The sequence below is a fragment of the Dromaius novaehollandiae genome, chromosome 8 (genome assembly GCF_036370855.1).
Source record: "Dromaius novaehollandiae isolate bDroNov1 chromosome 8, bDroNov1.hap1, whole genome shotgun sequence".
Taxonomy (NCBI): domain Eukaryota; kingdom Metazoa; phylum Chordata; class Aves; order Casuariiformes; family Dromaiidae; genus Dromaius; species Dromaius novaehollandiae.
Window position 1 is genome coordinate 20,622,007 of NC_088105.1, and position 26,904 is coordinate 20,648,910.

General features: G+C 38.5%; 1 protein-coding gene across 6 annotated transcripts; it reads left to right on the plus strand.

Annotated features, from left to right (window-relative positions):
* Positions 1-4,948: 4,948 nt before the first annotated feature.
* Positions 4,949-26,420, plus strand: FRRS1 (ferric chelate reductase 1). Of its 6 annotated transcripts, none has more exons than XM_064515858.1 (18): positions 4,949-5,081; positions 6,252-6,400; positions 7,463-7,564; positions 12,560-12,755; positions 12,960-13,096; positions 14,123-14,217; positions 14,942-15,092; positions 15,966-16,145; positions 17,168-17,266; positions 18,265-18,412; positions 18,972-19,088; positions 19,902-20,017; positions 20,301-20,387; positions 21,419-21,516; positions 21,677-21,735; positions 22,761-22,904; positions 24,095-24,156; positions 24,255-26,420. In XM_064515858.1, exons 2-18 carry the CDS (start codon positions 6,272-6,274, stop codon positions 24,345-24,347), a joined length of 2,013 nt encoding a protein of 670 aa, XP_064371928.1. In that variant the 5' UTR covers positions 4,949-5,081; positions 6,252-6,271; the 3' UTR covers positions 24,348-26,420. The 6 variants fall into 6 exon arrangements, with proteins under 6 accessions (XP_064371928.1, XP_025950030.1, XP_025950029.1 ...); XM_026094245.2 differs by lacking the exon at positions 4,949-5,081 and adding an exon at positions 5,094-5,300; XM_026094244.2 differs by lacking the exon at positions 4,949-5,081 and adding an exon at positions 5,095-5,300 and having other exon boundaries at positions 6,249-6,400.
* Positions 26,421-26,904: the final 484 nt, after the last annotated feature.

Consider the following 26,904-nt stretch of genomic DNA (forward strand, 5'->3'; position numbering starts at 1 on the left):
AGCATTACATTAATATGATATTAATGCTCTTCAGAGAATGTGATGATTTGGCAAACAATTTTAAACTAAACGTATGAATAGTATTCTTGCACCATTTAAGTTAGTCGGCAAGTGTAAATTCAATTTACTGGACCAATTTTCAGTTCAAAAGTGGAATGTATTACACCAGTTTGCTGAATCACTGCCAGTTAACACTCCTGAGATATGTTGAGATTTAAGACTTCAGAGTATCTGTTCCTAAAGGAACTGCAATAATGTTTTGTCAGGTGGAACTAATCTTTCACTTTTATATTTCCCCCTCAAAAGCAAATGCTTAAAGAGTGCCTCTTCCATACTCCAGTTTCTTTAAGAAACTCCTTCTTTATTGTATCAAACAATAATTAGAGTACAAGGTGTATTTTCTGTTTTAATTAAAATCATAACTTCTACATCTTACCCAGGCAGGTCTTTAAGCTCAAATGGTAAACAAGATTGGACTTATGGCTGTTGTATAAAATGGTTGTCTGATTAAAAGAAAAAAAAAAAAACCTAAACACCTAGGTAACAGTTTCACATAACTGAGGTTATCTGGAAGCTAACACTGAGGTCAGCGGGCTGGCTTTGTGCTCTTTCAGCGTGGACAGAACTGGGGCTGTGGTAATTTGATCAGGCTACAAGAGAGTATGTTACATTGCAGAAGGACAGTATTTCACCAGATTTATGACTTGAGCAAGCATTTGTTTTAAAAGATGGTTCTCATCTCTTTCTCATCTTCATACCTTAGAACAGATTTCTTTTTGCCAAACCACTTTCAGTCCCAAGTCTCCTTTCAAGTGGTGTTTCCATTTTACCACAGTACACAAGTTAAACAAGAGCAGCAGAAGCAGGGAAGACGATACAAGAGTGGCTTGCACTGGAATGCTACAAAACTAAAATTCAGACTGACAAATCTAATTTTTCTTTTCCAGCAACCAATGCATCTAACTCAACATTTTCAATAGAACCAAATGCTAGCACTAGAAATCTAGAGCTCTTGTTTAATATTTATCTTAATGTTATAGTCAGACCTTTTGGTTTGCCATGAACTTGAACTCAGCATTACTGCTAAGAAGTAACTCACTCATTGCTGGGCAGTGGTTCCTACATGAACTCACAGGAGCTGGGAATTGCTGTTGCTCAGCTGTTTGGAGTATCTTACCTCTATGCAAGCTAGTGGCTCTCTGTTTACTACAGCTGATTATTAACTGAGTTAAATATGCTGTGCATTGAATTAAGCAGAGATTCTTTGGGAAAAGTGGTCATTATATCACAGTGCCTATACAGACCTGACTCAAATTAATATTAAGTAACCAACATTGATTCTGGTATTTTGGATTAGCAAGAGAGTATTTTTTTAAAAAGTTCTCTTTAAGGCAAAGGACATGGACCTCTTGGTAGAAAGCTGTTGTGCATGCATTTCAGCTGTTGCTGGGTCAGACTAGACATACAAAAAGAAAACAGGTTTCTGTGTAGTCATTAGAAGTGGAAAACCTTATTTCACTTAGTGGCTAATGCCATCATGTGGATAATTAGGGTTATTGACTAAAAGAAGTAAAATTTGTTCTTTTTTCTTTTACGTTTAGGTAAGCAAATATTTTTGTATAAGAACGTTTCCCAGTGTGAATTTTTGTACGCTACATAAAACAAAAGAAAAAATAGTGAAAGTAGAAAGGGTTGATTAGTAGAGAGGCATAAAGACCAAGGAGAAACATACATATGAAGAATATTTCTGTAGGTTGGTGGAATTTATTTATCTAGTTTGTAAGCTGGTGGTAAATCAGTTGACAAAATTGATTAGTATGAAATAGAGCTAAAGCTCAAGGAAGAAGAATGAAATTAATTATGGAGAAAAATATGTCACCCTATATTATAACTTTTTATCTTCATTTATTTCCCTAGAGATAATCAGGATTGTTTCCATGACTCAAGATTCTCCTGTCTTTGGAAAAAAAGCATTATGAAAACTGCTCTGATAGGAAAACTTCTTCCTATCTAAGATAATGTTATTGTCTCTAAATACATATTTAGTTAAGCCAAGTAGGCTGAAAAGCTTGGAATATCAATATTCAATAAATATGGGTGTCGGGACAGTTGTCTTCATAGAAAGACCTGTCTCCTGCATGTAATTAGCCAAGTCTAAATGCACAGACTTGAAGAAACAGTGTAGGAAGATAGAAAAGAACATCAGTCCATATATAAGATTAGCAGCAGTGTTCACTGTCTGCACATCATTCGCAGTAGTTTAAAAGCTTTTCTATTTCTGATTATTAATGCTAGTAATGCATTCTTAAAGAAAAGTTAATACAACAACTTCCATCTCCTATAGAAAATTATTTTCCATAGATACTGATTCAGACTGGTATAACAATTTTATTTCCACTTAGTCATCATACTTGGTGAGGTAATTATTTCTACATATAGACAGCCTTAAATCAGATTATGGCAATTTATTTTTAAATGCATATCATTATGTCAAAACATAAATATTAGTAGTAAAAATTTATTAGATACAAGTTATCCATCATCAAAACAACCTGGAAGGGATGCAGCCATTTTGTACTTCACTTGATTTGACCTCAAGGGATGTCTTGCAGTGAAAATCTCACCAGTGAACTATAGACATAATTTTGATCGGTGTATGCATGTACAGAAGTTGGGCAAGGGCTGACCTTATAAAATACCACAGTTTTGCTATATAGCTATCTTAGGAACTGGGAGGAGAAAGGATTACAAAGAATCACATAACAACAGAGCTTCTGCTCAGACATAGCGGGGATGGCTCATTGTTTTCCATATTTGGGCTTAAAAAATAGCACAGTATCAGTATATACGTAAGACTGATCATTCTTTCCCTCTAAAATGCAGTGTTTCGTCATGGACTATGGACACCATGTTCAGCCCAGGACTGAAGGTGTGCAGGCTCTGTTTGTACCACATTTACCAATTTTCAGACACAGCTTCTTCTCAAAGGTCCCTTCATGCCCAGGACAATTCCCAATGAAGACAGCACGTCATCAGCCATTAACTCCAGTTTGTACACACCTTTATGATATACAGGTTACATAACTTTTGATCATGTTAAGTAGGAACAAAAAAAGGTTAGTTATTTACTCTAAGGAGTATATAGCCTCTGCTACGAGGTTCTGCTTAAATCTTGTTCAAGGTACAGAATAATGTAAGACTTAATACTTTGTTTCCTCTCTCTTGCTTCCCAGGCACACACCTGGCTATACATTATAGTAAAGAGTAAAAAGTAAATCTTTGTTATATATTTATCTTTGTATAACCTTTATAACCCTTTTCCAGTTTTGACACCCAAGTGTGATAAAGGGACATGAAAAAAATCATACTGTGCAGCTGGATCTGTAAAAAAATTGTCTATAAAAAGAAAAGAAGTCAACACAATTCATCTGGAGTACTATATCAATCTGAAAGACTTCAGAGAAATTTTAGTTTATACTGTGTTACATGTTGTGGAAGGAAAAAGCTGCATGAAGCTGGCCTTCCTTGTGATACATGGTATATACATTTTCTCTTTTGAGTTGCTGTTTACCTGAAAGATAGACATAGGAAACAGTGCTTTTACTTAAAATTGATCTAATGGATATTAATGGATATAATATTCAATATATTATGATATAAATATGCAAAACGAGTGCAAGACAAAAAAGCTGTTCTGACACAAGTAAAACAGTAATGCGCTCCCAGAAGTCCTTTTCTATGTATGGTACTATCGATAATTAAAAAAGCTACATCTATAAACACAGTTACTATGACCAAAAAAGCGTAAGTTAATGAAGAACGTTTTACATACCCACAACAAGTTTTGTGAAGTAGCAACTAATTAAAGAAACTAGTTCATTAGCAAGAGTTCATGGGCTTCACGTTTTAAAACACACCTCAATTCTTAACAAAACAGTAGTAAAGAAAAATAGAATTTGTTAGTATGCTGTATTTTAGTAGATAGTACTTTTTTGGAAGATAAGGCTACGTTAATAGTATTGAGATCACTAGAACTACTCAAATACAGAAGTAAGCAATTGAATTAATTGTGCCTCCAAACAAGACATACTGTAAACATGAGCACAGTATTTCTATTGCGTGAGAGGAGTAAAATTCCCCTTTCGCAGGCGGTATTTCTCTTCTGTGGGAGGGGTGAAATTCCCCGTTCTGCGACAGAAGGAAGGAAGACACAGAAAGTCAACTCAGCTGGTTTATTAAAGCATCTGACTTTTCCGTGAGAATTCGCTTGAAAATACTAAATACATGTTTTCAGTTTAAATGTTCTTCACTCAAAAAAAAAACACCAACCTTTGAAATACCGGGAAAGATTTCAGTTGATTCGAGTGCTGGCATGAGGCTCCCAGTTGTAGTTCTAGCGAGTGGGTCAGAAACTGTGGCAACCCCCATTACCTCTTCACCACGAGCGTACGGGGCTCATGCAGATAAGCCGTATGTGGTACAGTTGCATTTTTAGTTAATGATTGCCTTTTTGTGCTGTTTTTTGTCAGCAATTGAGGACCTTAGAAGAAAAACCCTACAGAAGAAGCCTGTGTAAGTAACTGCAGTTCCTGCAGCTGCAGACAGTGCGTGTTTGCTTTGTTGGTAAGAATACCCTGATTTTGCAAGGCTGTGTGCGTGAGCACCTTTAGGCGCCCGAGCAGCCCGGCAGGTGCAGCGCGCGTGGCAGAGCTGTCGCAAGGACAGCGCCTCGCCAGCGCTGGTGGGGCAAGGCTCCCCGTGCAACATGAGGACAGCCATCGGCACGTCCAGCGTTTGGGGAGTGCAGAGGGGTTAGTTACAGGCCCAGAACGCACTTGACGGGCCCCGGGTTCCTGTGAGGGCTCGCGGCGGGGAGGGAACTGCACGACTTGTTTCTGACGCGCCTCTCCGTGCGGGCAGCCGCCTGCGAGAGCGCCCCGCAACGGGCGCGGGTGCGCGGGCTTCTGCGGATAAGGGCGCTGCGCCCGGCGGGCTCGGCGCTGCTCCCGCTGCCGCGCGGTGAAGGGCGGGACGGCACCGCCTTCGCCCGCCCCGTCCCGGGCGCTGCGCGGCCGGCGGCGGTGAGGAGGCTCCCTGCGCTGCGGCTGCCCTGCCCTGGAGGGGAGCGGGCCGGGGCCGGGGCCGGTCAGCGGGGGCGGGCGGGCCGGGGCCGCAGCCGGTGGGTCGGGAGCGTTTCGGTTCGGCTGTAGCGAGCGCTGAGAGTGCGTTTTGCCAACTTGTGGAAGGCTGCATGCGCTTAACAGAATATCGGAAGCACTTAGGAAGCAAGTTGAAACATGGTGAGGTTTTTAAATGCCTTGTGCAACTGCGGTGCCTTTCATCCAAGCGTTGCTGGGTTGTTTTTGAGAGAACTCTTAGACATGCTTGTCTTAATGAATTTAAGATGTTAAAAAGCACTGCTCACTAAGGTGAGCGGTGGCTTATTTCACCTGAAGACCACATCATGTTCCTCTTGCGTCTTGTTTGCTTTGTAATGTTTTATGAATAATACTTTCTTACCTTGTTTCTTAATTAACATGTGTAGGAGGTGGCTACACCGTAATTGATGTGGTAAATGTGTTGATCCTCTCCTTGCTGGTGTAACTAAAACTATGTCATTTTTAAGTCTATTTACAACTTCGTTTGTCTGAGGCTTCATCATACAGATAGAAGTCTGCAAGGCCGCGGCCTTAACTGACTGTGCAGAGCAGCTGCCTGGAAGATAGTTAAATAATCAAAGCAAATAAGTGAAGAGGGCAAAATCCTTGGCTCTTGTTCATCCTTAGGGAAATATATGAAGAAAACCCCAGAAAATAAGAGCTCTCTGTAGACCTTTTTAACATTACTTATTTCTATTCTAAAATGCACTGCCTGTCTGATATGGAGTAAATGCATAATAAGCTTTAAAATCATGCTGCAAAGATGTACAAACTTGTGCTTCAAGAAAGACAGTGCCAAAAGCTTTTTTTCTTTTTTTTCCCCCTTAACTGTACCAGAAGATAGTTTAAAATAATGACTTAACATGAAACTGCTGTGAGGTCTGTGGAAGTACTTGCCTGTCAAAGCACAAGAAGCTGCAGGGCTAGAGCTTCGCTACAACTTGACTCACTTTAGATGAACTGTAGAGTGTTGTGGCCTTAACTTGGGAAATAACTTTAAAATTTGTTCTTGAAGTAAAGGGATCTCTCTAATGTGTGCTTTCTGGTTTTTATTTTTTTAATTTGTGTGTGTACTGTTTCTTGTTTCAGAAGAACTTCCTCTGATCCTGGGTATGATAAAGGGTAATGCTGTTAGATGCAAGTCAAATAGAAGTTGCAATGTTGTATGGGTTGCCCTACTTCAAGTAGCAAAACCAGTGACAGCTTTACTCGGTCACTTTAAGAGAAGGAGTAGCTGTAAGGTAAGTACTTAAACCTACTTACTGGGGTAAATTTTAGATTAAACCTATTCCTGATGTTTAAATAACAGTGCTTTGTAAGAATATCTTTCTGAAGGGACATGGCACAGGATCCTGTGCACAAATGCCATCCATTAATACAGCTTATCCTGCTTTAGACAGCTCGTTTTTGCTTCCCATTAGACTTCTTGTTTGATGGTGCTCAGAAGAAAAGTTCTGGCCATGATAGCTTTCACACTTCTGACTTGGCAGTATGTTTATCTTGCCTTTCCTCTCCCTCCCTCTTTGAAACTAGGCAGCTAATGAAGTTCTACTAAACAGGTGAAAAAAGATGATTTCTGTGAAGAAATTCCATGTTTGTGCATGGACATTGTGTGCTTAAGGAACTGGGCTACCAGGATGGGGTTTTTTTTTTGTTCGTTTTTAAAGCTGTTGATATTTGCAGGGACTGTAGAAGTCTTTTTCATGTGTGCGTTAATTGGCTTGGAAGGTATACAACTTCAGTTTGTGCCCTCTATTTCCACATGTTGTCTTCAGGAGGTAGCTGACAATACAGAAAAAAACCAGCATGCCAATGCTATGTCCATACAGAGGATTTCCCTTCTTTGTAGACAAAAGGTACAAAAATGAGAAACAGCTCCTTAAATTTTAATTCTTTAGTTGTCCTGGGGTCAGTTCTTAAACCACATAGTAAGCACCTAAATTAGATTGCTAAATTAGCCAGCTGAAGGCATGAGTGCGCTCCCCTGTTCCCCCCTTCCCTCCTTAATGAAAAACACAATTGCTTTTGGCCTTGGAAGCTTGCTAGGGGCTCTTATCTCCAATCTGCGAGTATTAAATGTATCTGCCTAAAAGGCAGTTGAATTGCCTCCTTCATTTTTTCCAGTTGCTTCTATTTCCTTCCTCCTGTCTCTTTGGGAGGAGAATAAGATGACTCCAGTATAAATTCTAAATGTTCAGTCAGTCTGGAGTAATGCAGTGCAACTTCATGTGTCACTCTACAGAAGCTGGCAGGTAATACTGTGAGTAAACCTCTCTGTTTTTCTTTGCTATCTGCCTTTGCAGGCAAAATCTCTTGAGGTTAAGCCACAGATAATTACGCTGGCCTTTAACTACTTAGTGTTCATATTATCACAGAAGTGTTCCTGTCATGTCATGCTCTCACAGGTATGAAGAACTCTGACTACATTTCTATTCATACTAACTGAAGAGGGGTGGTCTCTAGTTCACTCTCTTCTGGGAATATCTTACAGGTGTGTGTGCTCTGCCCCCCCCCCCCCCCCCAAGTTCAATGACTCTTGAAACACTGTTAGAATTACAGATAATGATGAAGTTTCTTTCGACTAACTTATTCTGGAGCTTTCCTTCTGTACTTTACCTCCCAAGGGGTGAGTAATGTGTCATAGTTAAATTCCAAGTGGGGAGGGAGGGAAATAATAAAGTTGTAGATGTGCTTCAGACTAGTGGGTCCTGAGGTGTTTTTCCCATTGTAAATAAGCATGAAACATGTAGTGGTTTGAATAACTGTCTCAGTGTAGTGATGTTGTATGCTGTAGTACCTAATCTATCTATAGAGAAAGGACTCTGACTCTCATGGTTGTCTTAGGTCATATATAACATATCAATAAGTCTTTGCATAGTACCAGACTGCAACAGACAGTCAGTGCTCTTGGACTGTGTTGTGACTATGGAGCTGCTATGCTCTGCAGCACACCCTTGTAACCTTGCCTGGGGCATCTACTGGAGTATGCTGCCACGTGGTGTGGTACCTCATGCATGCTGAATAGAGGCAAGGAAGTTGTATGTACTCTCAGGCCTTGGTTAACATAGAAGCATTTCAGCGCAATGCTTTTATCTTGGAAAACGGATCACTGGGGAGTGCAAAAATTCTTAAACTCCCATTTATTCTTCCAGGCAAAGCTTAAATGATATTAAGGTAAATGCTGGTGAGTTACCTGTTGGAAAAATACTGTAAGAATTAGCTTTTGTGTATTTTCTTAACATCATAATGATTCAGTTATGAAGTTGGTTATTCCTATTCCTCTTTAGTAAACAGAACTTAAGTGTCTGCTAATTTGTACACTGTCACCAAGGAGTTGTCTTATTTCAAAGAGTTGTAAGTCACTATGGCCAAAACTGCTTCTTACCTCTTGCAAGCTTAATCCGTCATGAAGGACTAAATCCACAATTTATAATAAATCACAGCAGGAACTGAGAGTATATTCAAATGTTACAGGTAATAGGCTGTTCCACAGATTATATTAACTCAAGTCTTGAGTACTCAGATTTTCACTTTGAATATAGCCTTGGTGGCTGTACTTCTGTGGTTTGAGTTTAACACAGTTCATATTTAGTCTTTACTCTGTCTTAACTAGAAAAGATCTCGCTGAGATCTGCTGATTGATTTTTATTTAAAGACAAATTACCTGTTTTCTGAGCTATGTTTCTGGGAGCAGTAAAATAACAGAATGAACAATAGTTCTGTAAAATAGATAGCTTCAATTAACCTCTAAGTTGTTCTTGGTACAAGACCTTGATTTTTTTTTTTAATTTTATTCTTTAAAAGGCATTTATTCCTTCATGGTGAAGTTAAGTATGATTTACATATTACACTTAGGCTTTCCTGAATGTAGCCTCCTGTAATGAGGATTTCTATGCCATTAACCCTAAAACTTTTTTTTTTTTTTGATTGTACTTATGGATGTCATTGTCAGGTTTAGTTGTCTTACTTTCCTCTGTTCTTACTGCAAAGGGAATATCTGAAAAAAGTCATGTACATTCCACAGTATATGGTATGTGCGTTTGTTGCAAACCTTGATACTTCTACATGTGTGTATAATTAGACTATCTACTACTATGACTTTAAATGCTAGTTACTCCTATGAATCTCTGTGACAGCTGTATGTTCTAGGATATAGCATGCTAAACTTCTAAAAATGCAGTCGTTGCTGTTATTGCCTGAAAGTGTAGAACTATAGAGAAAAGAGAAACATGATAATCTTATAGAAGAAAGGATGATTGCTTTATATTGGAGTAACTTATTGCTTAGCAGTGCCTGGTCCGTGTGTGTGTGTGGTGTTTTTTTTCTTAACTTTTTAAACAAAACAGAAGATCCATTGTGCAAGTATTTGACTGGCTAGTAATAGATATAATTGCTTATCAATCTTTAGCCAGAGTATAAAGATACCTTTCTTTGTCCTTTCTCAGAATTGCTTAGTGCTGGTTCCTCAATTTAATTAGATAAATTCCTTAGGGTTTTCTTGTAATATTGTTCATTCTTGAGCTATGGATGATATGTGCTCAGCTTTCCAGACCAGCTCGCTTTTTCCTTCACTTGACCAAAGAGCATCATATTCACAAGGGCATGACATGCTATTTCATGCTCTTATAACAGATGTACTTCTAGAGCCAAAGGAAAAATTTTAAACTGCTTATATGAGGGGATTCTGGGCATCTCATTGACATTTTCTGCCTACCTTCTTCCTTTCTGTATATTCAGATTCTGTTTCCTTGTCTGTCTTGTTCGCTATGATCAAGATGGGGCTTGTTTTGAACAAGTCTTGGCTGAAGAGTCTGTATGCCCATTACAGAAAGGGGAGGGAACAGTGAGATACTAACAATCTGCAGTCAGTAAATAAGTGATTGTGAACTTGTGTTTTTGACTATCTCAAACTTTGAGTTTAAATATGATTATAAAAACTTTACTGTGTTATAAAAAGGGTGGTACTATGACATTTGAGTTAAAGTCCAGAATTTTTCAATCTGAAGGGACTAGTTAAGGATTAAATTTTAATGCTTGACTTCTGTAGAATGCTCACCCATTATACGGTGTTACCTATGATAACGCTTGAGGAGATATTTTCCTAAAAAGACAAAATGAATCTTTAGTTAACCACAAAATGACTGGCACTGTAAGAATGCTTCCTGTCTTCCTCCTGCATCTTCCTCCACCTAATCAGAGAATGTGGAGTGCCAGAACAGACTTCCAAACTGAAGGAAGATAGGGACTTCTCAAGGAAACTGAATAACTTCTTGGAGGAAGGTTGAATTTTAATTAGATTTAATTAAATAAATATAGGATCTAGCGCAGGTCCTTGAAAGGACATAGAGAAAGTAGCGCTTCTACAGTTAAGCCTGTAAAAAATTTATATTCTCAGCACAGTACCTCTTTCAGACTTCTACCTTATTCGTTCTTCTTTTCGTCTCTTTCTTCCTCCTTTTCTCTCCCACCTTCCATCAGCTTTTGAGTCAGATGAGTCTGCCAAAGAACATTTCTTGTATTGTTTGAAATCCATGCCACATCCTCTGCTACTTAAAGAAGAATGCTAACTCCTCTTGTTCTTGTCTCTGTTGTAATATGCAGCTTTATCTCTTCTTGGCAGCAGCTTGTTTTGAAGATCTCATCAGTACTCGTGCAAGCTGCTTTAATGCCACTGTTGAGCTGAACTTTACTTTTTGCCTACTTGGCTTCTTTAGCCTCTGAGCAAAATCATGTTGACTTAGATTTCTGACAGTTTGGTGAGGAATTGGGACTAGAAAGAAAGATATGCTTTAACTAGAAGGTATAAATAATGTCATGTTATCTTGAATATTTGTGAGGAAGCTGAGGTCTTTTTTTTCTAATTCCTGAAATATAATTGTCCAAAAAGCCCATGGATTTTCTTGCATTTGCTGATGTAAAGTTACCAAGGAGGTCTTATGTTGAAGTACAAATGTGGCGTTGCTGTGGATGTTGTGCATTTCTGACACTAAATGTGTAGAAGCTTTGGGAAAAATTCATATTGATGCGTGTATAAGACCGCCTTATGGTATGTCTTGCTCTCATTTGACTGCTCTTTAGATACCGGGGTTCAGTCTGAAATGGCTCTATTCCTTTCTTATCTTCACATCCATGTATGCTGTCAGGGAACTTCATAACCTGATATTTCTTATCGCTTGGTACAAGATGGCCTTGGTTTCTCCAGAAGGCAGACCTGTTTGCCTGGTATGCGTACTACTAGGGCTGATAATCCACTTTTGTGTTTTAAGGATAGAAGGAAACATGTTTTGTTCTCTCAGCCTGTTGGACATGCAAATGCTTCTCGTTGTTGGCTAGGGCTTTCTGTAAATATAGTGCACAATTGTAAGCCCTGTATACTGCTGAATAGCAAAATAATTACCATAGCTTTCTTGAAAACAGTATTGTGGCAGAGTAAATCATTGAATGTTGAATGCTAGGATTGCGCATTCATATTGCTGTCTTTGGCTCTTCAGGCCTGCTATTCCACAAGTTTTCCATGTACCCTGTTCCCTTAAAAAGTTTGATTAAGTAATAATACTGTTGGAATACTTGTTTGGAAGTCAACATCCAAAAAGAGATTGCAAGGAAGAGTTTGTGCTTGTTGGCAACAAACTTGCATATTTCTTTGTTTAACTCTTTATATCACCTTCCCACTCTTCTGCATATATAAAATCTAGAATTAACTTTGTGGTTTATAGTCTTGCAAACAATCACAGCAGTAACTGTGGGTGGGTGTGTTTTTTTAAGTTCTGACACTTGGCAATTCCAGTCTCTCCAGAGAAGAATTCATCACCTGGGAATTCTTTGTCATATCCAAAGAAATAAATGCAAACTGTGGAAATAAATTGCAGTCTGTAATGATGCACAACTTGGAGCTATGATTAATAAGCAGGGGGACTTGATGTTAGCTGGGTAGTTCCTCAGTTCTGTGGAGCTTTATACCTCAAAAAAAAATGTGTTTTAAGATTCACGTGTTCTGTGTATTTACACAGATGTCTAAAGGACTTGGATTTTTTTTTTTTTAATAAAAGAAAGAGAGAGGCACAAGCAAAGGAAATCTAAAAAGTGATATAGCCAAAATCATCTGGGAGAGGAGGAATCAATCAAATTCATGGAGGGATCCATCAATTATACAGAACTCTGTATGTAAAAGGGGCTGAAATGTAATATCTGTGAATGTTCTTGCAAAGTCTGGCAGTTACCAGAAGCGTATATTACTTGCATAGAGGTACTGCAGCTGGGACTGGTGTCCTCTCTTGCATATTTTTGTTTTGAGTGTGTTTTTAAATGTGAGTATTCAACTAGCTCTTCTAAAGATGGATGGGGATCTATAATGTTGAGGTTGACTGTATTTCATTTTCTGTGACTTTTATTTTATTCAGATGGAGCTGTCTGGCCTTGCTTTTGCTGTTTGGATGTTTATTTGCCTCTGTGGACCTCTGGATGGTTATCCAAATGGAAAAATAAGAGAAGTCTGCAGTAGCATGATGCCCCATCATGGTAGCTCTCCACAGTTGTCACCTGAGCACATTATTACAGTAAATGGGACTGAATTTAAACCGGGGGACAGAATAGAAGGTACTGTGTCCATTATAGCTGAAGAGATTAATTTAGCTTTTTTCTTAATCTGTCATAGAGCTGTTGTAGTATGTCTTTACTCAGGTAGCTATCCAAGCAGTTGAATCTTGTTCAGATGATTCCTATAGCAGCCATTCAGTGCTTGTAAGACGACGTTTCACTGGAGAATATTTTAACTTCCTTCTGTATTCCTTCTTGCTTCAGTTAATCTGTCTGGACCAGATTTTGAAGGCTTTTTCATACAAGCCCGAGATGCAGAACACTTGGATAGCCCTGCGGTTGGTTCTTTTATATTAGCTGACCAGAGACTTTCTCAGCTCCTGACGTGTGGCCATACAAAGGTACAGTATAGCGTCTTAAAATGGGACATGGGGCACTAAGGAGTTTGTAGTAGACTGCATCTGAAATGAGGCAGAACTAGGCTGCGTAATCATCTTTGAGCAAAATAAGCATCTCCAGAAGTTGGTATGAGTTGCAATACAGAGACGTGACTTCCTGCAGTATTATCGGACTGCAGTATCATCATTACTTATACCTTATGTTATAAAGAGGAGGATGTGCTCCCTCTGCTCTTTAAAGGAGAGTTATCAGTTGTTTTCCATATTTGTTAAGGACCCAAAATGAAGTAAATGCCTTAACTTGTGGCAAGGAAAGTTTGGGTTAGTTGTTGTGGAAAACAAACACTAGAATAGGCTATTGTCCATAGTGTTGCTCTGTCCATTCCTGTCAATGGAGCCTTCTTAGTAACAGGTTAGATCACCATCTCCGACATCTGTTTTTGATAAATTGATTCTGCCTCATGTGCAAGAGATGTGAACTCTGTTTTTTCTCTCCACTTCTTCCACCACCTGTGTGCCCCCTCCCCTGGTAACTGTATCATGCAGTTAACTTTCTGACCCCAAGACCAATTCTAGTTTGCCTCCTGTCCTCTGGCACACTAGTTTGGTTCTCTCTGTACAGTCATTCCACTGCTGCTTCATGCTTTTAGCATCAAGAAAAGGAGCATTGCCAAGCTGCTTCTGCATAAAAACAGCAGGGACATCGACTAGTCTGGATTCTGTTTTTTCATTCAAAATGTGCTTCTGTCTCATCAGTGGAATCAACTGGATTAAAAGACCTCTAGTTGTTCCTTTTATCCTTCAGGTTTGGTAGTTTTTATAAGCTCCAATGGCGGGCTTCATCCAAGTTACTTATGCCTGACTGGGGGAAAATTAGTCAGGTTTCTCATGCCAGTTGGACTGGATGTGTGTGGTATAACAGTGCAATATCTGTTCAGGACTTATCTGCAGCCTGTGCAGTGACTGTATTAGCTGAAATCTCATTGGTGCATCTCCACTGTGTAACTCTTGATGTGTGTGCGCTTTCAGAACTCAGCAGTCAGTCACACAAGTAAAGCAAAAAAGAAATACGTGAAAGTTTATTGGATTGCTCCTGGAGATGCACCAAAACACGTACAGTTTCTGTAAGTAAATCCAGTATTACTTCTAGTTTATTAAAATACAAATGAGGCAAACCTGTACTGTTATGTCTGCTGTAAACATGGCCCACCAACTGAGAAGCATCTTTAGACCAAAGGCCTGAAGAGTTGACACCTTTTGTTCACTTCAAACTCTGCATTAGTGTAGATAGTCCTTAGGGAAAGCTTGGAGATGATCACTTTGATTTTGGGGGGGGGGAGAGTAGAAGTGAATTAAGAAACATTGCTTTTGTATTTCTAGTTGACTGTTTACTACTTGTGCATATGAGCAAACATACAGTGTTAAGAATCTTGTTGTTGTTCTTTTTTAGCCTAAAAATGATATGTATACCATCCCATTATACATTAGCTTTAACCCACTGGTTCCCAAAAAGCTATGCAACTCTCAACTGTAAAGCAAACAGCTTCCTTTCCTGAGGTTACTATTTGTGCCACAGGGATAAATCTGTTTCTTGTATCCAGAAGTCCATGTAGTGGGATGCTTTAAAATTATTTTTCCACAGAGGCTTCAGATATATTCCTACTTTAAATGGTAAAATGTTTTAGGGCCCTGCATTAAGGTGTATGTGTGTCGTGTGTGTTTCTTGTTTGTTTTTTTTTTAAACAAACAAAATTGCTATACAAACTATAAAGCTTTTTTTCTTTCCTTACTCTTCCTTCTCTCCTCCCTCCCCCCCCCCCTTTTTTTAATTTATTTTATTTTTTTAAGAGCCACAGTTGTGAAGAAATACAAGACTTTTTGGGTAAAGATTCCTGGTGCCATTGTTTCTCAGCCTAATGCACCATCCCCAACAATGCCCTTGCACAGAACATCAGAGACGGTATCAGCTTCACATCCAATTTCCTACTTAACAAAGCCAGTAAGTAATTATAAAGCCAAGTAATATCCTCTTTAATGCTTGCCGTCAATGGGATTTAATTAAAGCCCATTGATACAATCCAGGATTTTGTCTTTGTCTCTGGGTTGGCAGAAGGGGAAAGATGATGGATGATAATTTACATATCAGAGATTAAGCCCATAGGCAGCTACTCTGTTGTATTACTTTAGTTGTACAAACTTGTGTGGTTAAACGTTGTCATGTTTCACACAAATTAAGTCTCAAATGATCTATCAACCTTTGAATTGCCAGCTAAAAGTTATGCATACCTGGGAAGAAATATGGGAAGTGCTCTACTCATGTATCCTAACTTCCTGTTGGGTAACTGCAGCCTCAGAAACTTCCTTGTGCGAGTTCATCTGCATTACTGACTTCCATTACAGATTCTTAAGTTTTAGTGGATTGAACAAGTATTGTTATTTGATGTCAGTGTGACTTTTAATCCATATAATGTCTCATTGCCTACCAGTGGAATTGTTACTTTAAAAACAAAACAAAAAAATTTTCTCCTCTTCTGTTCACCTCTTCCCCCATCCTACAGTTGATTTTTACCTATCTGAAAGATTAAACTTAAGGAACTTTAAAGTTTTACTTCCTTTACAAAATTATATTTCTGTTATGAAGTCTTTAAAGTGAAAATTCAGCTTAAATAAAATACATTGTAAAGTTCACCGTAGTTTCACTTACTAAGTTTCACTTACTTGTAGAAATGGCTTAAAAGAGAGGTATGTGGAGGTAGATGGGATTTCTTTGCTGTTCCTTGTATGCTTTCTTCTAGAACAGGGTAGAAAGGGAGGAGGAAGAAGGAAACATTTCTTATCTGATGACTTCTTGTTTGTTTGCTTGATTGTCTAGTTTAATGCATCAGGTTGTGGAAATAAGAAGTTTTGCATTAGGAACCCTTCAAGCTGTGATCCTGAAAGTGCTTCCTGTTTTTTTCTATCCTTCCGACAAGAGAAGAGTTCAGTACTCATTGAAATGAGTGGTCCCAGTGAAGGATATTTAGCATTTGCATTGTCCCATGACCAGTGGATGGTGAGTGTCCCATTCTCCTTCTGTAGTCACTCTTGTGATTCCAGTAAAATTAAATATGAATGGTATTCTATCAAGCATCCATGTGGAAAGCCAGAATGTCACCATATGTCATGCAAAGTAACCTTCCCTCTAGTGCTGAAGAAAGTACAGATGGCCTTTTATAGGTGGATATGGAGTTTAAGCTCAGGACTGACTTTTTCTTGTGGTAGAATTCCCCTGTGGATATATGTCTTGGCAAAATCCAGCTTTCATAATTGGACAGTAGCAGACTGGCTTGCAGTCAGGTGAGCCTTTCTTTGTTGCCCAGCCAGAAAAACCCTGCCTGAACCCTGCCTCAGAAGCTGTGTTGCAGTGTTTTTGGAAACCGTTTTTATTTCAGCATTGTTTGTATAGGAATTACTCCATCCAATCCTAAAAACTTTAGAGATCCTTTTTTCTAATTGGTGTTAAAGGTGAGGGGACAATACTGTTGGCAAATACATAGCCTAAAGTAACAGCTGTGCAGAGGAAGTGCTGTTTATGTTCACTTCCCTGGTGTGAGAACAGTGGTTTCTTAAAACTTTTTTGTGCCTTTACAGCTATAAGACAAACAGCTTTTAACTAAAGTGTGTTGTTGGTTTATTTTTATTAATAACTTCAACCTCTATCTCTGTCTTATTTGATTAATTTAATAGAATCTGTAAATGATCAAAGAAATTTCTGATAATGTGGAAGAGACTCTGGGGGAGGGAAAATGATAGTTTACTTGTGTTATCTCTTTGACTTAATATGTTCTCCCTGTAACACTGAAGTGTTTGAAGGGTGGCAAATAATAGCTTAATATGAGAATTCTCTCAGATCTTTTGTTAGACTGTTGACCAGAACTCCTTGCTTGCTGCATCAATTAACTCAAAGTGCTTTTGGAGACCACCATTAAGGATTTTTTTGGGCTGTAAATAATATATTTAAAATATCGTAAGTATATTTTATATACAATACTTTATATATGTGTATGTATGAATATATTTTTTTTAACTCTCCAGGGTGGCGATGATGCATATGTATGTGTTAATGAGGACCACCACGTTAGTGTAAGCACTGCCTACCTGAAGGGACGAAGTCCTCCTGTTTTAAATTCAGAGGTACATCTGAAAACAGCTAAGACTTTTTCATGAGTGTAGGTTTGAAGTGATCGGTGGTACGTTGGTGCTTTATGCCTTTATTTTATACTGCAAGATGGATTCATTATTCTTTATGCTGAGAATGGTTGGGCTCTTTCTTTCTAAGAACTATTTCCTTTGGAAGTCTGTAAAGCTCATTTTGAAAACAGTCATGTGGTAGGAAGTCTATGCTACTGAGTAACTTTATGCATGTTATTACTGGTGCAGTAGTCTCCCTTTACTAGGGCTGAGCTTGGAATCTATGTGCCTTTGCATTAAAGGTTGGAAGATGAGGAGGGATAGTTATGAGCAGGAAAAATGTGTGATAATTGCTCCAATGTTATGTTGATATGTTGAAGTATTGGCATACTTTTTTAGTATGCAAAAATCTTTTCCCTCAGATCACTCTTTCCAGTGATGCTTTTGTCTTTTGCAAGACTTATTTCTTTATTTTTAAGCCAGCTTCCAGATCCTATTTGTGCTGGTGCAACAGAAAGGGCGGGAAGAAAGTGTTGAAACTATAAGTTGGAAGTAACCTGCTTAACCAGGGTGCTCTAATACAGCAAAAGAGTAAGCCGGAATCTCAATAGTATATCATCTTGTTCAGGACTACTTCCTTATGGCTGTAGTGGTTTCTTACCTTTCAGCTGCTTTCATAGAGCTGAACAGGTCTGTGGAGAATGACATTGACAGGATATCTTTATCTTCTATAAATACTTATCTTAGTCTTGAAAGCCAAATAGGGTACGTGAAGATCTGCCCCTGCTATTGTAGTGTGATCATCTAGAAGCACATAGGAGCAAAAAGGACATTTTGGCTATATAGGCATAAGAAAAGTTTTATCTCATGACATACACAATTATGGGATGCTGTTTTTTCTTGCTGGATAGAAACAAGCCCAAACACTGGCCGTAAAGGTGATAAAGAATTCTGTTTGCTCGTTTGAAAAGACTAAGTGTTAAATGTCTGCTGTTTCACAGAATGCCCTTGAAGATGTGTCATGGAGGCTTGCGGATGGTGTTCTTCAATGTTCTTTCAGAAGGAATATTCACCTTACTGCACATAAAGGGAGGTTTAATCTGGATGCCAGTTACTACATCTTTCTGGCAGATGGGGAAGCCAGCGAAGGTAAATTTGATTTGTATATGCTTGCTTTTCTTTAAGCAGCTCTGAGCAAGAGCTACCTACCCTAAAGCAAGGTGTGGCTTACCTGAGAACTAGTATCTGAACTAAGGACTCTACTTTCAAGTTGGAGTTAATCCACTTAGTCCAGTCATCTCTATTTACTTCGACCTCCAAAAGCAAACCCATGATCCAGGCAGTAGACTTACTCCTGTATGTGTTGCATGCCCACTTGATGCTAGTTAACTAATTGAGAGACCAGACCATAACTTTCTAAAATGGAGAATTATTCTTCACACTCTGTGTGTGTAGTGGGGAAAGCTATTCTTAACAAGGTTGAGTTGCTTCTTGTACATTCTGTGTATAAAACAGCTTAGGTGACATCTTATGTTCAAATTTTAATTCACAAGCCAAATTCTGCTATATTACATGTCAGAAGTTTTGGTTGCATGATCATGCTCAGTGGTCAGAATAGGACTTGTATTCATGAATAAGGAGTAGGTTTGTCTTAAAAGTGCAGTGACTTTCATCAACCATAAATAAAACGCTTTATATCACTGCTTAGGGGGACTAATACACAAACATCATCGTCAGCCTCTGATCACCAGTGGAATGTACAATATCACAGGCCTCCCGCAGGATATTGGAGGTTCCCGCTCTCCCCGACTTATCAAGGCTCATGGTAAGCTGCAACTTTTACCTTCTACTTCCAGTTCTACATCTGCTGAGACTGGAGAGTTATGTTTTTCTCACTATTGCAGGGTAGATATTTCCTCTGATCTTTTTGGCACATTCATTAAATATACTGTTAGCTAGCAAAGTCTGAGACTGTAAGAACAGAATTAAATTGTTAATTGTCAGTTTTGCATTTCAAGAGCAGAGTTATTAAGGCTCTCTTTGCCCAGGAATTTGTGCTTATGTTTGCCTTTCCTCGTAAGTTGATAAATAGGGCTTGTTTCTGTTTGCCACTATCTGGTTTTGTTTGCTTTAGTTGTTATTGTAGCTTAATTCTATTTGAAGTGAGAAAAACCTCAATTGATAGTCTGGAGCCACTGAAGGTAATGGGGAATTTTTTTCTTATGATACTGGACTTTGAGCCAAGCCCATGAGAGAATTATCACTCGTTCTTTATCGGTGAAAGCCTGTCACAAATGTTGTATTTCATCCTCTCACTTGTAAGTTGGTAACAAAACTGCAACTCTCGCCTTATCCACTGGTGGTACTGCAGTGCATTAAATGCAGTCATCAGGGCTGCTCTGTCGCACTGTGTGTGCATTTTCTAATTCTCTTTTGTATGGATGTTTCTGCCCTCTAACCAGGTGAATGTTACGAAGTTGTAGTCTGAACCAGATGATAAAAACTTGTCACTGGTAGATTCTGACCATAGGCATACAACTTCAAAGACTGTATAATGGTTTTGTCTGTATTCATGTACAGCTAAATTACGTATATTTACTTTGATCATGTTTACCTTCCCTCCCCCTTCCATTTTCAGGTGCTCTAATGTTTGTTGCCTGGATTACTACAGTTAGCGTTGGTGTTATTGTTGCACGATTCTTCAAACCTGTCTGGTCTCATTCATTCCTGTTTGGAAAGGAGATGTGGTTTCAGGTGGGCAAAATCTTCCCCAGGTCTCTAGCTGTATGTTCTATCTTTCTTGTAAACAGAATTAAAACCTACTAGGTCAAAGAAATAAGAGATCAACCTTAGTGTGTCATCTGTCTTTAGTCTTCTAAGACTAAGTAAGTGCAAATCAGAAGTTTAGTTACTTTACTAGTAAAGACAAAGTCTAAAGAGGCAATTGGGAATATTTTTCTTTACAAATCTATTACTTGTATTTTAATACTGTACTGAGAAAGCTACAGGGTTTCTAAAAGCAAACTTCATTTTCTAGGTGCATCGTATGCTTATGTTGACCACAGTCATGCTTACGAGCATTTCTTTTGTTTTGCCTTTTATATACCGAGGAGGATGGAGCAAAGTAAGTGTGTGGTTTTTTGTTCATTTAACTTTTAACTTTCGTTTGGTCCAACCTTTAAATTTATGTTCACTGAAGTACGAGTAGTAATTCCATTGTTGGCTTTAACATATATTATGACTAATGCCAAGGAAATTACTGTGAAGCTGTTGTGAAGCAGGCTGATTTCAAAACCTAGCAACACAAAAGAGGAATGTTACCTTCTTTAGTTCTAGTTGAAAAACTTCAGTCAGTCATAGTTTCCTTCCTTCCTCTTTTCTCCCAAATAAAGTCCTTGCTCACAGTTTTTTATGAACTGAATCAGTCTTCTTTCCAGTTCCTCAGAGAGATTGGATTTGGGACAGGAGTGAGACTGGGAGAGCTGACTTATTAACCTGGTAAATCTCTTGCCTTCAAGTCTCGTAAGGATAAGTGTTATTAACTTGGACTGGAGCAATTGCATCCAGTGATTAAGCTTAGGCTGGAATCCAGATAGAGACTGTCTGTCTGTTGCTGTCCCTTGTGTTATATTTGGTGCAAGGTGATATCAGAAATTGGAAAGCCATGAGAGGAATTTGCATTAAAGACAAGAGAAAAACGTGGTCACAGGCATGAGCTGACAGCTAGGAGCTAGGGAAATACAATAAAATGTTTAAGGTGAGATTAGAAAACATAGGGCGAGAGCAGAGACCAGTATTGGCAGGAGTTAAGAAATAGGCCTTTCCTGAAGAAGCAGGATTGAGGATGAAAAGACTGGAGCAACAGCTACTACAGTCATGTTACTATTTGCTGTTCAGCTGGTAGAATTTTTCCATATAGCAAAAAGGTGGAACAAACTGTGGGTAGGCTTACCGGCATCTTCTGTTGCCAAGGGGAACTAACTGCATCCAGCTGCAGGGCAGGTTATTGTGTCCTGTAGCTACTGCCAGTATAAATACAATGCTGTTCCAGCACTATAAAGTACTAATACAAGCTTAAATAAACTCTACAACTCTTGAGTGTTTTTCTGTATCCTTATATAGATATGATACTAAAGAAAAATGTCCTCTGTTTAGCAAGCAGGTTTTCATCCGTATCTTGGCTGTACTGTGATGGCCCTGGCAATTTGTCAACCTCTTATGGCAGGTTTCAGACCATCTCCACATGCGCCAAGGTACTCAAAAGTAACTGATTAAATTAGGACTTAAATTGTAGCTTATTAAATATAGGCACAAAAATTAAATATGCCCATATTTATGAAGAATTTCTTTTGTGTTATCTACTTTTCCTCATTCTCTGAATTCAATCAATGAAATGCTTTCTTTGTTTTATAGGAGGCAATTGTTTAACTGGTTTCACTGGAGTACTGGTACAACAGCTAGAATACTAGCTGGTGAGTAGGAGTAATAACGGTAACTCCCTTTTTAAATGATTTAAGGTGTTTTTTTTTTTGTTTGTAATCTGGGCTGTTGCTCACCTAAAGTGCCTAGATCTGTTAGCATCATGGACATTCAGTTGTTGAGTTCTAGCTCACATCTCAATGTGATCTCCTCTGGCATGAGGCAGATTACATCAATCTTCAAATCTAAATTAAAAAAAAAAAAATTACCAAAATGGTTTAATTGTTTATGATCTGTGGATTACATATTTGACATGTTTGGCTAATGTTCACCCCTGTATATGCTTATTTCAAATGAAGGTTCAAAATTAATGTCTTATTCTCACCTCATGGCTTCCACCTCTTAACATGAACTATGGATATTCTCTTTATTTTCTTGCTGGCCACCTTCTCTGTGGGTTTTAAGTGGCTATCAGGTGCAGCTTTAGGGGAACAAGTGGCTCGGTAGCACCACAGGGATTGCAGAGAAATTTGGGATAAATCTTTGCTACAAGGACCTTTGTTTTCCTTTCAAATCTCCTTTTCCTCTTGGAGAATTTGAGGATATTGTTTGAGGATATTGTTTTTACAGTAACATGCCTCAATAATTCAAGGTTATTTAGTGGGAGAGGGGAAATTCACTCACATAACCACAAGTTGATTGTCTTTCTATTTTTGAAAGCATATAAGTTCAGGTGGCTGTGGTCTTGATGTAGTCACAAATGCTAGTGTTGATGTGACTGTGTAAGGAACTGATCAGACCGAAAACTGTCCTGGTCTCTTCTTCCCTTTCTGCTTCTGATCTATTCTTTCCCTTCCTCCTTCTCCCTCCCAACCTCCTGCTGCCTCACCCCCCCCCCCCCCCCAAGGAACTTTTAGCTGGATGGGCACCTTCCCCACACTTGCCATGCAGCTGCAGGCAGTTTGTAGGAGATGTACTGCCAAAGGTGTTGAGAGAGTGTTGTCAGTTGCCCTGGAGCAGCATCCTCAGTGTCTTTTTTTTTTTTTTTTTTTTTAACTGTCTTGTTTTTACTGTCTAGTTGTGACTATGTTCTTGGGAATGGATCTGCCAGCACTTGACCTATCAGACCCATGGGACACCTATATGATGATTGGTTTTGTAGCTTGGCATGTTGGGATTGATGTTCTTCTGGAAATACACAGCTACTGTCTCATACGTAAAGGTACAAACCCGACAAAGCTCCTGTTGTTAACTTGTTTTCTGAGGATTGCAAAATGCAGAAATATAACTTGAATGGAATGAATTTCAAAAGATGTTTGCTAGCCTCTAACTTGCAAGCTGAGGGGGATATCTCTCAAGTAATGATGTGATGCTTCTGTACAAAGTGGTATGGGACTAAATCAGCTTTCAAGACCGAAGTGTTGCAGGAAGACTTTTTTTAATGCCATCTGAAATGGTGGCCTTTTTTCCTCAAATCACAGTACATGGGGACAGATTGAACATGTTTGTGTAAGTGTTTTCCAAGAACCTGTCATTTCTTGCCATGATCTGATCCTAGTTGGGTGGCTGGAAAACAGATTAATTTATGCAGATTTAATATGTATATTATTGTTACAGATTGCTGGTATGAATGACTGTCATTGCGTGAGTGAAACAGTGCAGATAAATGATCAGAAACTCGAGCACAAACACTTGAAACTGATTGAACAGGGGAACTAAGGTGAAATTCTGACTCCAATATATCTAGTAAAGAGACTGATAGTAAAGGATCAGAATTTCATTGGAAATTTTTAGCCTCACCTAAAGGAGATCACTCTGCACATGTAAATGACCTGTATCTGGACACATCTGCAGAATTGAAGAAAGGTGATTAGTTAAGAGATTGTGTAAGGTGGCATGTGCAGAAGGAACCATGAGAAAAGATGTGAATTTACATTGAGCTGCGCTAATGCTCTCCTCGAAATAGAGGAATTAGCCTGAAATGTTTGAACAATGACTATTCTTATCTTGGCTAATTGAAAATATTTCTGTATGAAATCTTATTTTAAAATGAAAAGGGAAAGGTTTTAGATCAAACAAATGTCTTGCTCAGCTCAAAACTGAGTGTTTTATTTGCTCTAGCAAAAGAGCAGACAAAATGTTTTGCCACTGCAGTGGCCAAAAACTACTTTTTTCTTCAGGTCAACTCAAAAGCATTAGTCACTTGTGCTATGAACATAATAATACAAGTCATGACAGGCCAAATGAGGTTCTTCCAAGTGCTGTTCAAAAACTGGTTTAAGATGTATTCTTCATTGATTTGATGCTGTATAGGACTGAATTACTTAATTATAGAATCAAGAGTTCTACAATATAAAACCAACTTTCTCTTAAGAGCAGAGCTAACTGTACTTTTTTCCTTCCCACTAACAGTTGAAGTGATAGAGGATGACAGAATACAGATATTGCAGTCACTCACATCTGCAGAAGCAGAGGCAAGTCACCATTTTGTAAATACTACTATGAGATGGTATGATTATTTGTTTAAAACAATAACTGACACTTCTATGGCTTTTTTTCCCTTCTTTTGCAGGGTCATCTGTTTAAACAGATTGTGTTAACCATCTATGTCTGTGGAAATATAGTGTTCCTCATTGCCTTCCTGGCAGCAATCAACCAAATCTGAAATAAGTCCGTCTATGGAAGTCATTGGTAGTTCTGTCATGAAATGCTGTGCAATTGAAAAACAAGGAATCCTTTATATTACAACTTCTTCCTTCACACTGCCCTGAAGATGTAATTGAACAATAATAGCACATATGCATCATATTCAGTGTTAGGGAGAATTGCATTCAAATCTATAGAAGGATCCTGCAGTCCTGCCAAAGCTGTATTCTGATGTGATTTTTTAGCAGAAGTCTTTGCCCGAGTAAGGAATGATGTTTATATTTTAAATGTAGTAATTTAACTGATTGCAGCTTATAAGTTAAGAAGACTGAGAAGATGTGCTGAAAACACTGTTTTGATAGTCACAGTTCCCTAAACCTTTTGTGAATATTATTGAGAAAACTGAAAAGACTGATCCCAGATCTATCATATCTGTTTACGTTACTTGTGTTCTAATGGCATGTGATGTGACAACTTGCTGCTTGTGATAGTCTTGTGTGTTACGAAAAAAAACCATAGTGAAAAACTGTCACAATTGCAGGTTGATGCATTGGATCAATGTTGTCCTGTACGTTTGCATTTAAATGCAAAAACTATTCTCTGTGCTCTGAGAGCAGTAAAAATACAAGCATATGGGTTTGGGAACTTCAGTCCTTTACTAAAGCCACCATTTGCATCACTCAAAACACTGCTCTGGCCCCTCAGTATTTCTAAACCATAAAGAGAAAGTATATTTGCAATACAAGTGCACTTATAAACTAGTCGTGCTGATCAAAAAAAATTCAAACAGAAGGAAACTATCATACGGCATGCATGGATTTCTGTATTTCGCTGTCTCTGGCCACTTGTGATTTCTGAGTTACTTTTCTGAATGAGTGAGATGGACGTATGCTGCCTCATGGCTAAATGGAAGTGAAAATGTTTGCTCAGTAAAGTTGCTGTTGTATTTGATTGCATTGTTGAGTGAAATGGAGATTAGAAGTTGGTTTGACTTCAGGAAAAGTAGCTTCTGTCAGTGTTAAATGAGAGTCCTCTGAGCTGGCATGTGTAGGAGACTTAATTGTCTTTATAAGAATGTGGGAGGGCATTTTTAGCCACTAAAAGATTATCTAAATAATATGAACCAGGTGAGGGAATGGAAAGAGATTATATTCTTTAATTTGCTTAATTATGGAAGGAAATTTTAAACAGAGTCTTAGAATTGCACCCTTAATATGCCATGCAGTACAGTGCTTTGCAGGCAAAGCAGTACACCAGTTCTTGCAGCCCTGAACAGTTTGTTTTCATGTTTCATTATTGTTTTTGATAATCTTGAAGGTATTGATTTAGCTGTAACACCCTGGAATTTAGCCAGGGGCTGGTAAGCTACCTGGGGAAAAGAGGTGCTGGGAGAATTGGATAGAATAATAGTGGAGATGGAGCCTGGCTTGGCATAGACCTTTTCAGCAGCATCCTTCTGCTTCCTGATGGCCTGGTCTAAAATATTGATGCATGTGGGTCAGGTGGTGGTTCTCTCCACTTAATTAAACTGTCTTCTTTCTCTTTCTTCATCTCCCCAAATCCACAATGCAGCTAGTTGCAGAAGCAGTTCTACCGCAAGCTACAAGCCAATGCTCGTTGTGCTGTATCTTCTTCCTTTTGACTGCTCCAGTAACCAGATTAGCTGTAAGAGCATGTACAGAGCTGTGATTAATCCTGTTGTAAGCAGCACCTGTAGGCTGTGAGTGGGTGTAAGTTGAGTTGTCCCCTTTCTTCTCAGCTGGAAGTCATTTGTAGATAGAGAAGGGGAGACTATGAAGAGCTGTGGTAAAACCTAGGCTGAAAGGCAAGAAGTATATGACTGATCATGTGGATTTTTGTTGGTGGGTGTTTTTTCTACTGTGTGGTGTTTTTTAACCAGAGTTTTGGAGGACTGTTTTTTGTATACTATGAGTTTATAGAAGAAAATCTCTCAATCCTAGATGTGATTGGTGGCTTTTTAAATTAAAGTCAATGCCAAATTCTTTCTGTAATTTGATAGTTGTACTGTATTGTTCTCCTGCGACAATTAATAGAGGGTTTTTAAAACATGAATGAAAATACCTGAATTCAAGCTTTTTTGTCTCTTATCTTTTACTTAGATGAAAACTGTCATTTAGAAACTGGAAAAAGAATAGCCTTGCATAGCAGCAAATGGGCAGTCTGTTTGCTTTCTAGATGCTTATTTTCTAAATTAAAGCTATCCAGATGTTCCCTGGAGAAACCTTTATTGCAAATGAATGTTAAAATAGTTGTGCTCTCTTGTAGAGTCACTTTTTGTCAAGAGGGAAAGATTCTTGTTTCAAATTTGATACCAGCTATAAAGATGAAAAACTGTTAGTTGCTCTTTGGATAGACTATTTTTTTCTTTCCCGGTTCTAGCAGCATTGTTTAGTTTGTGAAGCCTTGTGCAGTGTTCTGCCATATTTGATTGGAAGCCTTGTTAAGTTTGATATATGCATGGAGTTTTTTCTCCTCCTGTGTTACCAGTAAGAGGAAGCAATGTGTGGTTATCTTCTAGTAACTCTCCCAAAATTCCCTGTTTAAAAAAAAAAAAA

Excerpts from the sequence above, each read along its gene's own strand:
- FRRS1 (XM_026094244.2), top strand. The coding sequence starts at position 5,252 with ATGCGCTTAACAGAATATCGGAAGCACTTAGGAAGCAAGTTGAAACAT. Across the intron at positions 17,267-18,264 it reads CTCCTGTTTTAAATTCAGAG|AATGCCCTTGAAGATGTGTC; the intron begins GTACATCTGAAA and ends GCTGTTTCACAG. Across the intron at positions 24,157-24,254 it reads TCACATCTGCAGAAGCAGAG|GGTCATCTGTTTAAACAGAT; the intron begins GCAAGTCACCAT and ends CTTCTTTTGCAG.